We start from the raw sequence: 12,699 nt of genomic DNA, 5'->3' as shown, positions 1-12,699 counted from the left end.
TTAACACATTATCATAACCTCTGCCAGACCACCCATAATTGGGATTTCATCTGATTTCAGGCCAGTTGTTTGACTTGTAGTACTGTCTCATCAAATCAGGTGCCTGGTGGACTTTCACTTCCTTTAATCATTTCAATTGAGTCTACATTTTTTATTGCTCAGACATCACAGCAACTCAAAATCAAGAAATACCCAGTGATTTCGCTTTGTTGCGTTTGTCTATTATGTGAGAAGTATCCAGGCATCAGATGTCATAAAGTGATGCAAGTTTACAACAGACATAAAGAGGGACAGAAGGAAATGAGCACATCAGATCTCTAAGCTGAATGTGTGGATATTTATTTGAAATATGTAGATATCATTGCAAATGAGATACTGAGTCTCAATGGGACTAACTGTACAAATAAAAGTTAAATAAAAAAACATTAGTACAGTACTTTCTTTTATAACGACTTTATAACTGTCTATTTACTGAGGTCTGCTGTGCAAAATGTGACAATCAGAAGCAGATTATATGTTAAAGGGGCCATAAAATCTTCAAGAGTCTGTGATTTAAGGATGTAAAAAAATTACAGGACTCATAATGGAAAGGTCATTTTCATGTTGTTAAACAATGTTTCTTTTTTTTTTATTATTTACAGTTACTTAAGACAATTTGAAGATATAATTATTATTATTTACAGCTATTCAAGACAATTTGAAGATATACTGCATATGCTACACTATATAGAAATGTCATCTGGCTGTTTCATTAAAGCTAAATGTCGTTATTCTCTGCCCCTAGCAACAGATGATGAGTCATCACGACCAGCCAATCAGAAATTCAGTGTGGGTTTTCCCTTCCTTCAGCTTTCAGTTCCTTCTGCCTTTCTTCAGACTTAAGGGTAAAACTTGTCTGGATTCGGTCACTCATACTGTGAATCAGATTTCAGCTTGACCTACGACAAGGTATCCAACCAGTTTCAGTGTGCCTGTGCGTGTGTTTTTCTCAAAGCATTATTCCCTCTGTTCATTTTTTTGTGACTACTTTTTAATTTTATGTTTGCTCTCAGGTTTGTGTTTGTGCGAAGATGTCTGACCCTGAGACCCCAACCCAGCCTCTCATCGGCGCTGCCAGCCATGAAACAGCCATCAATGTAGGAGCGCCGGCACAGAGGTAAGTATTAAGGATGTACTTGGAAACTGTGCTGGCTTTTGTTATAGACTACTCAAAAAAAAAAAAGACAAAGTAGAGCTCCTGTGTCTAGTTCTGTTTTGTTTGTTTGTGCGTGCGTGTGTGTGTGTGTGTTTACAGTCATATTTCGGGGATCCTGCGCGTTTTTGGGATCAAAAAAATTTGATGATTTAGAAAATAGTAGCCATTGTAAAAACAATACCAGGACAAAGCACTGCCAAACAACAAAAACTGAACTATTCATTGCAGTGGATTACCAATCTATAACACATTTTTAGTCTGCTAATTGATTTTCATATTGTATGAAAAGAAAAGGAGAAACAGAAGTTTAGGCTGAAAAAAATTGTAAACAGCAATGTGTATTAGATATGGAGTTGTGTGTTATAATACTGCAAGACTATTATGGATGTCATAGAAGTGTATTTTATTTTAGAATTAAATACCAAATTTTAATTGAAAATATGGACTATTTATTAGAATACTAAAAAAAAAATCTGTGTTTCATGAGTTTAGGATGCATTTATTCTGGAATCAGTAAGTCAGTCATCTGAGATAGCAATGCCATTCCAGGGATAACACATCGATTAAATTAAGGACTATGCAAACCCCGCCCTGATGAACACAGAAAAATCCTTAACTTTCACCCAGGTGTCTGCTTGACAACAGCTGATGCCATTACGTACTTATTACTTATGTACACAGCAGAGCACCATGGTCGTAGTTCCTGTTACACCAAATTTCCTTAAATCTGAGCCAACCAAAATTCCAAGATAGCCAACCATGTTCTTCATTCTTCAAATTCTTTCATGCACACAAACATTTCTGTTTGCCTACTCCTCATCTTCCTCCCATTGAAAGATTTTATCCTGACAGTCATGAATAAAGAAATATTGCTCTCACTGCCTTCTTTCTATAATTATTTTCCAGTGGCCGCTCCTCCCGGGCTTACAAGGTGGCAGGATTGACCCTTCTGGCCTGTGTGCTGATTGTGGGCCAGGCAATGACTGCCTATTTCCTCCTCAGCCAGAAGAGTGACATCCAGTCTCTGGAGGATCAGAACAAAAAAATTCAGACGCAGATGACAAAGGGAAGCTCTGGTGAGAATGCTCTGCTGGGATTTAGGCAGATGTGGCAAAAAAAAAAAAAAAAAAAAAAAAAAAAAGAGAAAATGTCACAAAAATGCCCTGTTACCTGCAACATGACATAGATTTATAATAAATCAGTGCTGAGGATTATATGCACAAACTAATTACAGCTTTTTGTTGTTGTACAGCTTATTTTATACTATTGCTCCTTTTTAAAAATTTTATCTCTGTGTCACTTATTGTACACTTTTTCTCTCTCTGTCCGTAGTCTCCGTGCCCATGAAGATGCATGTGCCCATGAACGCCATGGTGCTGAATGACTTCACAGACAAGGTAAAAAAAAAAAAAGAGAGTCCTAAACTGGAACGTCTGAAACTAAGTTTTTGACCACGAAAAAGCTTATCATACTTATAAACTATTTAGAAACTTTACATCACCCCAGCAATTCCTATGAAAGCTTGTTTCTGCCACTGAAAAACAAACACTTTTTGTCATCTGTAAGTCAAAATTTCAGGTTATTATTTCAAGTTCTTCATCAATTTTGAGTTATTGTCTCAGCATTTTGAGTTACTAAGTCTCAGACCAAACCTAACTCTAATCCTAAATTTGAATTTGTCATGTACCGCTGTGGCAGGCAAGGTGGAGGACCCCAAAGCAGGACACGCAAGGCGAAGGCTTTACTTGGACTTAGCTTTATTTACAGAAGGAAACCAAAAGAGCTGGGCGGGAGCCAGCAGCACAACCTTAACTCTTAAACTAAACTAAGCGTGACATGATTTGGCATAACTTGACATGGCATGACTCATAAGGCACACAACGCAAAGACAACAGCCTGGCAAAGAATTAACCAGAACACAGACAATATATACACAGAGGGATAATGAGGGAATAGGCAACAGCTGGGATCACAGCTGAACACAATGATGAGGAGACAAGGGGAAGCAAAACTGAATACGATAGACAGGGACCGGACGACTATCAAAATAAAACAGGAAGTCAGACGGGGGAACAAAGACGCAGACCTGACACAGAGAAACACAAGGAACTAGAAAACAAAACAGAACCAAACCCCACAACCAATCCCAAAACAGAAGAGACAAAAATCAAGCAAAAACAAAACACAGGGTCTGGACCATGACAAAATTAGTACATGAAAGTTTCGACATCATAACCTGAGATTTTGACTTACAGACAGCAGCCCCCCCCCCCCCCCCCCCCCCCCCCCCAGTGGCAAAGAAAGCTTCTATAACTTTCAGTCTAGTTCATTTTTTGCAGTTAGATAAATACGACTTCAGTGAATCCTGATACACTTATAATTTCATGTATTTTCTGTCCTTTTCTCATTTGTCTTTTTTAACTGATTGTGTTGCAGGAAGCTTCGACTGGAACCCCAGATGATTCTAGTATGTTTTATATATCTTTGTTCAAATATATTCTGTGTATGCATTAATCATTTACTCATCTGTTCATGGGCTTGAAAACACTTTTTAATTGGAATCCTCTTTTTCTGCCCTCTCAAAGGCTTAAAGTTTAGACTGTTGCAGTTTGTCTTCTACAACTTTTTGTAAAATTTAGATCAACTCATCACCTCTCCCCTCCTACCTCAGACCCTCCCGCCACCAGCTGCCAGCTGGAGGCTGCTGGTGTGAAGCTTGTGCAGGTGCCAGGTTTCCGCCCCGCCTGTGACGAGCGCGGCCTCTACAAGGCCCAGCAGTGCTACATGGGCCATTGCTGGTGTGTGAACACAGCCACTGGGGAACAGATCCCTGGAAGCGAGCTTCAAGGAGAAGCCAGATGCAATCTGCCCCTCCTTCGTGGTGAGACAAGATAACGGATTTTGATCATTAAATTTGGAATAATAAAAAAGAATCATTACAAATCCATATTCAGTTTCATACAAATGTTTTTCTGTTGCATTTATGCTTTATTTTATGTAGTTGTTTAAACCCAGAAGCCACACTTCAGTCATTTCATTTGACCTTTTTTTGATTTTTAATTTATTAATTCATATGCATTGTAGCGTTATATTTTAACATTACTTTCAGAACAATCTGTGCAGAGCTGAGATTTTTTTTGTTTCAAATTATTGGTCTTTCATAAGAGGATCGTGATGTGATTCCAATATGTGGATACAGATCTGGATTCACCTTTTTGAACCAGTAACATATTGATCACATTGGGGATCTGATTGAAACTACAATGTAACTGACAGTTCAACATCTGTCTTTCCAGGCAGCATGAGCAAAGTGATGACTTTGCCCGATGTGGACGCTTAAAACTGTGGTGCGTAAATTTATCATATTCTACACATCACACACTATTAGTATGAGCTATATCATATGTAAAATATTTACATCTTTTTAGAGATCTGTAAATAGGAAGTGTATATCAAGCTCTGGACTTAGTATAATCATCTTCTATTGTATATCTAAACCAATGAATCAGCTGTACTTAAATTTTTATTTTTTTTTGCAACAGAAGGTGATTCCATCTTTTCCAGAAACCAACATCGGCTCAACTCCCAATACCTTGTTACAACTTTGCCGACTCCTAATCACCACATCTACACTTAACAAGCTAATGGGGTTTTCTATATTGCTGATAAATTACCGAACAGTAACCAAATATCTGCTTGCTATCTTCTTACTAGTTTATTGCAATCACTATTATACCGAGAGCAGGCCCTTTTGATTTTGATTTGCAGATTTCTAATGCTATTAAATAATAACTGTTCAGTGTGTGAAGGTTTAAATGTTTTATTTTAATGTCATCCTGCGATGATTTGACAAGAATGTGGTTTTTGTGTTGGGAGGCTTGAAAAAGTAAGGAGTGGAAAAAAAAAAATTACAGAAGCTAAACAAGGTACTGACAAAAATAAATAGTTTTAAGAATATTTTTCAGACAATATGTAGATGCACTCCTCCCTGATATTCATTACAAAGCAGCTTGGTCTTTTAATTTTGGAATATTTGGCTTAAGGTATAATGAAATAAATAAAATGATTATTTAATGTTAAGGATATTTGGACACAATCAGGATACATGAGACAACTGTAGTTTTCCAAATTTATTTGAATACAAATAAAATCTGTTAAAGACAGTTTTGGTGGTTTTCTTTCTTGATACTGTCACAGCGCAATTATAAACAGTTACAATGAATACTTCTGTTCTGATGTGCAGGAACAAAAACACACAAAGACCAAAACTGTCGATAGAATTTAGCACCATAAAGTGACCGATCTTAATCTATGTCGCACAAAGGTTATTACTTAAAAACATGCAAAGACAAGACAAAAAAAGTAAACACTAACAGCATGCAATAAGAATATATAAGACAGCAACACAATGACTGTCAGTAGGCACATGATGTTTCTGGATTCCAGTCATCATTCATACAGTACATGTTTGCCTGATATAACATTCAATCAAAAACTAACATGTGAACACAAGCGGCAACAACTCACATCTTTCTCCTTTATGGCTTGTTTATCTAATCTGTGTTATAGGTCTAATTATGCAATGTTGGGCAATGTTCGGTTGGATGTTGCCAACGTGTTAAAAACATCACAAATCCTTCTCTAGACATGACTGTTTATTAGTGCACTTACTCTACAAAAACTTTATATTTTATAGAATCACTGAATACTGTAGTGTTTACTGATTTATTTTTGAAAAAGTGGATTATCTACATTTTTGTTGATGGATATCCATTTCTAAAAACAGGTTATCCATTTAAATTAAATATCTGCTGTGCAAAATGAAAATCCACTCATAACTATATGCTTGTTTCTCAAGTGTGGCAACTCTTTTGTACAGTTTTATATATTAGATTTTTAGAATGTGTCCTGCAGCAGGCGCAATAGTTTATGGACAAAATATTAATCAACTTTACAGCTTAAACCTCTAATATTAAAAAAGTAAAACTCATAAATCCATGATGCAAACAGCACAATCTAAGTAAGTAAAACTGCCATCACTTGTTTCCTTTGACAGAAAATCCACAAGATAAAATCAGCAACAGCTTTAGATCCATAAAATCCACACAAGTGCAAATAATCAGTTTCCAGCATATAAAAACAGGCAGCCAACTCTTACAAGGGAAAGGCTACTGAGATGATACTGTCAACCTCAGACCAAAGTAGGCACTCATATATATTTTACATAAAATGCTTTAACACACGTTCCCCAACTTTGCTATAAAGACAAAAGAACAATTTAAATCTTAAAAACAAACAAAAAAAGCTTTGGCATATACTTTCATTCCAGACAGTCTACTGCCTCTTCCACTAATACCTACGTGGCTTGGCTCGACTCAGTTTTCCATTGCAATCGAGTACCACCTCAGCAAGGCAGCCCAAAAGTCCCATGATGTCACAACAATTGCTCTATCCAGCTTCCTCTGGCAGCCAAGTATGAAAACGTCTGTATACCCATTTCCCTCTTACCAGGTTCCAAAAACACTGGGTTTGAAGGAGTAGCTCTTATGACTAACCTAGCGGCATCACTGCCTGGCCAATCAGTGGCATGGATTCTGTTGACATCACATTTTCAGCTCGACTCAGCCCACTTGGAACTGTGCCTGAGTGGATCCTAAACAAGTACCTCATACCAGGTACTGCCGCCTAATGGAAACCCCCAAGTCGAGTCAAGCTGAGTAAATACTAGTGAAAAAGTGGCATGTATTCCTTGCTCAGACTGAAATCTCAATGATTATATTAAATAAAACAGGCTACATAATTTAATAATTTTTAATACTTGAAAACGAGAGCTTTTTGGAGTCAATTATATAACATAATTTCAAAAAAGACGGGTCTCTGAAAAGCGTTAACCTGTACAGAGATTAGACGTATAACCTAGAAGGGGAACAGTACTGTACCTGCAGACTGACATCACTCCACACTGCAGACTTTTGCTCTGACACCTGCAAACAACGTGAAAACTAACAAGAACCACAATGGGATTTGACAGGTTTTGCAGAGAAGCAGTGTGATGTGAAGCGAGGCAATTTTAAACCCTGAGCAAATAAAGTGCTATTTTGTCAAGGCTTCTATTACTGATTTCTGGCCACTAGAGGGCAGAAGTTACCAAACAGCACAAAATTCATATCTTTTCTTGAATTTGCTTGAATGCGTTTCATTATAGTGAGCCTAGGCTAGAAAGGTCAACAGAGCCCGACCAACCAGCCCGTGTACTGGTACTGGTGTACTGGTTTCAGAAAGTACCTGCTGTAGTTTCAACAAACACAGCGTTGGCTTCAGAAATCAATGATAGCAGCTATGAGGATTTACAAGTAGCAGTTTGTCTAAATTCCAGCCACTGCATACATGTTAATATATTCTGTCTTCTGAATGGGATCAACTCAATTAAAAAAATATGAAAAGGAAGAGAATAGCTGTTTCACTTTACCCTATACACCAAGCTCAATATTTTTTAATTTTCATTTTGCTTTTTTTATATGTTATTTATGAATATGGAAGGTTACAAAAAGACCACCTTAAATTCTGTAAAGTTTTAAGCTTTTGTCATACATTTCTGATCCCATGAAATGTCTCTCTCTCGTTGCTCCCTTCTTTTCTTCCAATTTTCCTCCTTGCTTCTCACTTTTGTCCTCCTTTCAGGGTGCGTATGTAGTCTTTGATGGTGTTTTCGATGTTGGGAATAGCGTAATTTTGAGCTGCATACATCCCTGTACAGGTTCCTACGGCAACACCCAGCAATGCTGAAGAGCGTAGCCTAGCAACAACGTACCCAGCAAGAAAACCCTTCAAAAAAGGAGAAGCCAGCAAACTGCCACCCTAGAGAGGAGAAGAGAGATGACACCTGGTGTATTGTTTTGATATATACCTCTGCATATCATAACTTTTCTATAGTTATATAAATGGATGGCATATAGCATACAAATCTAATAATGCTTATGTGAGCCTTACTGGAGGAACTCCAGCCTGTATCTCATCTTCTACCCGTTTCTGAATGTCCTCCAGCTGGTCTTTTAACCCCACGAGGTCCTTGAGCTGGTTCAGTGGATTCTACAGAAACATTTAAACAAAGAGGAAAAAAAAAAAGCAAAAGGTTTAGTGGAGGCAACCACGGTTTTCTAAAACTGGACGTGTATCTAGAAATGATAAACATAACTTGCTGTATTTTGACCACACACAGCAAATAGATACTTTATTGAGCCTGAAGGAAATTAGGGCATCCAGCAGCTTAACATGCACAATAAATACAGGCAATAGGGCAGAATTCAAACAATGGAGGTAGCTGTATAAATTATACAAACTATATACAAAGTACAAACTGTGTGTAAATATTTGACACTGAACTTGAACATCCATTGAAGATGTCGGTTGTAAAATCAAAGTTTTTAAAGTGATCTGACGGATGTCCTTCCAGAGACTTATTGGTCTGAGTTTTTGTATCTCAACAGAAATTCTGGTGACTGCAAATTATCCATTTTTAATGTGAGAAACTAACTTCCTTTACTCATATCAGAAGGGCACAGGAATGATTATGATACACATGTGTAATTTACATATTGTTTTCATAGTTTAAAATGTGGACATTGTGTAGCTCTTACAACAATTTCACAACCAAAAGAACTGCTAATAAAATGTCACTGTTATAACTCAAAGGCAAATCCATCTGCTAGTTTTCATGGCAAAATTGAAAAAATAAGATCCACTCTGACAGCAGCTGTATACACAATTTTTAGTTTATCTTTTTGAATCAGAAAACAAGGCGATCAAAAAAAAAATGTGTTGGGTAAATACAACAAAACAAGAGCTATAACAACATTAAAACGGTTTGTGCAGCAAGTTGTTTTTAGGCTTATATCAGCTCTAGATTCTCCACCTCTGTGTAAAAAACAAAACAAAACACTGCATCCCATAAACCTGCTGATACTATTAAGAATGCAGTACAGGTCCGAGGCTCACTAAACCGGGTAACTTACACCGCAGCTAATTTATAATGATGATTGTCGTACGATTAAAAACCTAGAGCGCATGTTTGAATACATCAACAAGGGCTTGGCTCTTAAAACCATCCTCATCTATCGCACTGTCAGTCATGGTAGCAAGTACGGCACGTGTTAGATGACTATTATTTTCAACAGGTTACCAAGCTTACTGTGAGTGCCTTTTTTGTGTCGTGAAAATATTTCATGTTACAAGTAGCATTAGGTATGTTTTTCTTGTTTGCTAACTGGTCGTCTCAAGGTTAGCGGACTTTTCAAAAGCTAGTGCACCGCGTCAGCGTTGGGTTAAACTGGCAGCGTTATGGATTTGGTTAAATGCGCCTGAAATTAATATACCGTCAGTCGCTTTCATGCGGTTAATCGCAAAATGAGCTAACAGTTTCGCTAGCTACCATAAGGACGCCACACTTTGTGTTACGCACAGACCCCACAAGCTAGCAGTTAATGTTAACTGACTGTTGGAAGCAAAACGCAAGTTAAACTTAACGCCTATCAACTATTAAAAGTTGACTTCATGTTAAGAGGTTTGAGACAGACCTTGTCATTTGCCATATTTCCACTCAATGACTGTTGGTTGCACTCTGTTGACGCTCCTCTTCTTCGTTTTCTAGTGGATTTGCTTAAAAATTAAGTCTACTGCCCACCACTGGTACACTCCGAGATACCTCTTCTTCTTTTTTCGGTTTTTTGTCAGTGCCGCTGTCTCTGCCTCATACATCATAGCAGGTCTCACTCAAATTTTGTGAACCCTTCTTTTCACTCTTGCTGCTATCCTTCTGTCACAAATCACCCCTGACACTCGTCTCCACCCTCTCCATCCTACCTGCACACTCTTTGTCACCTCTCTTGTGTGCTGTCCATGGCTTTGGGTGGTTGACCCTGGGTATTTATTCTCGTAGAACAGCTGAATCCACCTCTGATGCTCATGTCCCTACTCTGTTTTCTACACTGTAATTAATCCAGTCCTTTTTGACCACTTAAAATATATTTATAGAACTGCTATGTTGTATTTCTGCTGCCCTCTTGGTCAGCTCTCTCTTGAAAATATATATTTTTGATATCAATGACTTTTCACCTGGATAAATAAAGGCTATATAAAAGTCAATATGCCGAACAGCGAGTGCAGTTTCTACATTGTGACAGGAATGTTGTTTCTGAATCAAAATAGCTCGATATCATTCACAAGAGATATGTTTGATAGACGTTTAAATATTAGCAATAATTTTTTGGCAGTTCCATCCATTCGCTTCCGCTTATCCTGTTCAGGGTCGCGGGGGGGGGGCTGGAGCCTATCCCAGCTGTCATAGGGCGAGAGGCAGGGTACACCCTGAACAGGTCGCCAGCCTGTCACAGGGCTAACACAGAAAGACGAACAACCTTTCACACTCTCATTCACACCTATGGGCAATTTAGAGTAGCCAATTAACCTAACCCCAGTAAGTGCATGTCTTTGGAATGTGGGAGGAAACCGGAGTACCCGGAGGAAACCCACGCAAGCACGGGGAGAACATGCAAACTCCACACAGAGAGAGGGAGAGGCCTGGGCCAAGGTGGAATCGAACCCAGTCCTTCCAGATGGTATTCTAACTGTGAGGCAGCAGTGCTAACCACTGCGCCACCGTGCTGCAGTTGAGGTTTTGAAATTTTCTTCATAATAAGCAAGTTTCATTAAGATGACATAAAGATAAAGGAAGTAAATAATTCTGTTCCCGGGCATGGTATGCTATATGTTTGGACACTGTTTGAGGGTTGTGATAACTGGGAAGCTCCAAAAACAGTTTGACCAAAATATAGCTCACATGGTCACAATGGCCTCACACACACACACACACACACACACACAATCACACATGATTACGATGCTGAAATATTGTCATAATATGTGTGATCATTTACTTTCAAACACCTAGGCAGAGGAGAGAAAGGTACCTCAAAGTATCAGTCTTAACCTGGTTTTATTCTCTACAGTCCAGTAGAGCCAAATTATGGGAAAATGAAAGTGTGAGCAAGAGTTGGGGTAAATAATTAGCGAGGCAAAGGGATAGAGGATCACAGAAACAGAGAGATACTCATTATCTCTCATTATCACAGTGGGAACGGGGAATAAACATTGTAGAGATTAATAAGTATTAAGATAAGTATCTTCCCATAGATATACAATAACATAGTCTAAGTGATTACATGAACTGAATCAGATTTAAAACCTTGTGTGATTTATGGTTTCACTTGCCGAGAGCATAGCTGATTCACCACAAGTGTAATTTCCAGTGACTGTGAAAGTGAGAGTGAATGGCAGAGCCCAGAGTCACAGGAGATGAGAAAGAGATTGAGAAAGATGGCGGGAGAAAGCATTAAAAACCTACTAGAGAACTTGAGTTATTCCCATCTCATGTAAAGGTAGGAAGAGACAAAAAGATTAAAATTGCAAAATGAAAAATGTTTAAAGGTCTCCACCTTCTTTTCATTTAAGATTAATCTTGCCAAAACATAAATTACTACTTTTTAGACACTACTTGCTGGTTCCTTTTGTTTCTCCGAAGGGCCTTAAAAGTATTTAATCCTCACACTCAGGCAGGACAGAGAGTCCATTAACCTTTTCTTGTTTAAGGTTATCACAAAACCAACCTGATATGGACCACAGTATTTAATGGTCACTTCACGCTGGATGTAAAACAGTCTGCATACTTTTGCACGAGATGAAAGACTGGGCTCACACTCCCCTGGACTGCAGGTGACTCGGAAGGAGTGATGGAGGTAAGGCGTCTCTGAGCTTCAGTGCTGTTGATGGTTCAGGGGGCGTATTGATTTTGGCTGAGGGATGTTTGGCTGACTAATCTTTGGACGCCTCTGTACTGGAAAGGTCATGAAAGCTTATGGTGCATTCATTACAGAGATGTGCTTTAGGGAAATGTGCATTCACATACCGTGAACATCGGAGGCAGACCATAAATGTGCAGCATGTCATTTTAAATTTAGATAATCGTAGCGATGTCACGAGACGCCTAAAATAACCTTCAAAACAACAATAAAATTGTCTATATTCGGAGTATGTCAAAAAAAAATTTTTTTTTGACTTTTATAGCTTTGTGACTAAAGCTTCATCTATTATTCAACAAGCCTAGCTGAAAAATTTCTCTTGCATAATGAACGCAGTTTGTGTTAATACCCCAAACAGCAATAACATGAGTTGTTTGTGCAGATGTAGCTATTATAGTTGAAAGAAAGAAAGCTCTGTGGACACTGGCTTTCAGACTCGAGGGCAGTCATCTTTTTTGCAGTGTGATTTAAGCAATAATTCAAAGTGTGATGTGAGTTTCTCTAATAGACACATAAACGCTATCATTTCAGAAGCTTCTTCTGGAGCACTTAGATACACAGGAAGTAGTATGTTGACTTCATGTGTTCCTCAAATGGGAGTACATGCTCTTCTGATAATCAGAGTATGAAATACTATATGAGCTTCTAAAG

General features: G+C 38.2%; 2 protein-coding genes across 3 annotated transcripts; one reads left to right on the top strand and one right to left on the bottom strand.

Annotated features, from left to right (window-relative positions):
• Window positions 1–820: 820 nt before the first annotated feature.
• On the top strand, window positions 821–4,828 carry cd74b (CD74 molecule, major histocompatibility complex, class II invariant chain b). Of its 2 annotated transcripts, none has more exons than XM_030747462.1 (8): window positions 821–948; window positions 1,053–1,156; window positions 2,102–2,271; window positions 2,528–2,592; window positions 3,632–3,662; window positions 3,867–4,076; window positions 4,492–4,542; window positions 4,738–4,828. In XM_030747462.1, the coding sequence occupies exons 2-7, from the start codon at window positions 1,071–1,073 to the stop codon at window positions 4,533–4,535; spliced, it is 606 nt and encodes a 201-aa protein (XP_030603322.1). In that variant the 5' UTR covers window positions 821–948; window positions 1,053–1,070; the 3' UTR covers window positions 4,536–4,542; window positions 4,738–4,828. The 2 variants fall into 2 exon arrangements, with proteins under 2 accessions (XP_030603322.1, XP_030603323.1); XM_030747463.1 differs by having other exon boundaries at window positions 869–973.
• Window positions 4,829–5,370: 542 nt separating this feature from the next.
• LOC115792873 (SLC35A4 upstream open reading frame protein-like) lies at window positions 5,371–10,087 on the bottom strand. Its single transcript, XM_030747459.1, has 3 exons — window positions 9,769–10,087; window positions 8,186–8,284; window positions 5,371–8,053 (listed from the first exon to the last, which is right to left on the bottom strand). Exons 1-3 carry the CDS (start codon window positions 9,781–9,783, stop codon window positions 7,856–7,858), a joined length of 312 nt encoding a protein of 103 aa, XP_030603319.1. The 5' UTR covers window positions 9,784–10,087; the 3' UTR covers window positions 5,371–7,855.
• Window positions 10,088–12,699: the final 2,612 nt, after the last annotated feature.

Source organism: Archocentrus centrarchus, chromosome 15 (assembly GCF_007364275.1).
Source record: "Archocentrus centrarchus isolate MPI-CPG fArcCen1 chromosome 15, fArcCen1, whole genome shotgun sequence".
NCBI classification, from domain to species: Eukaryota; Metazoa; Chordata; class Actinopteri; order Cichliformes; family Cichlidae; genus Archocentrus; species Archocentrus centrarchus.
Note: the sequence above shows the minus strand (reverse complement) of the source record. Positions and strands in the feature narration are given on the sequence as shown.

Bases quoted from the DNA above. Each gene is read 5' to 3' on its own strand.
- cd74b (XM_030747462.1), top strand. From the start codon at position 1,071: ATGTCTGACCCTGAGACCCCAACCCAGCCTCTCATCGGCGCTGCCAGC. The intron at 1,157-2,101 runs GTAAGTATTAAG...ATTATTTTCCAG, and splicing joins GTAGGAGCGCCGGCACAGAG to TGGCCGCTCCTCCCGGGCTT. The intron at 4,077-4,491 runs GTGAGACAAGAT...CTGTCTTTCCAG, and splicing joins CAATCTGCCCCTCCTTCGTG to GCAGCATGAGCAAAGTGATG.
- LOC115792873 (XM_030747459.1), bottom strand. The intron at 8,054-8,185 runs GTAAGGCTCACA...TCTCCTCTCTAG, and splicing joins TACAGGCTGGAGTTCCTCCA to GGTGGCAGTTTGCTGGCTTC.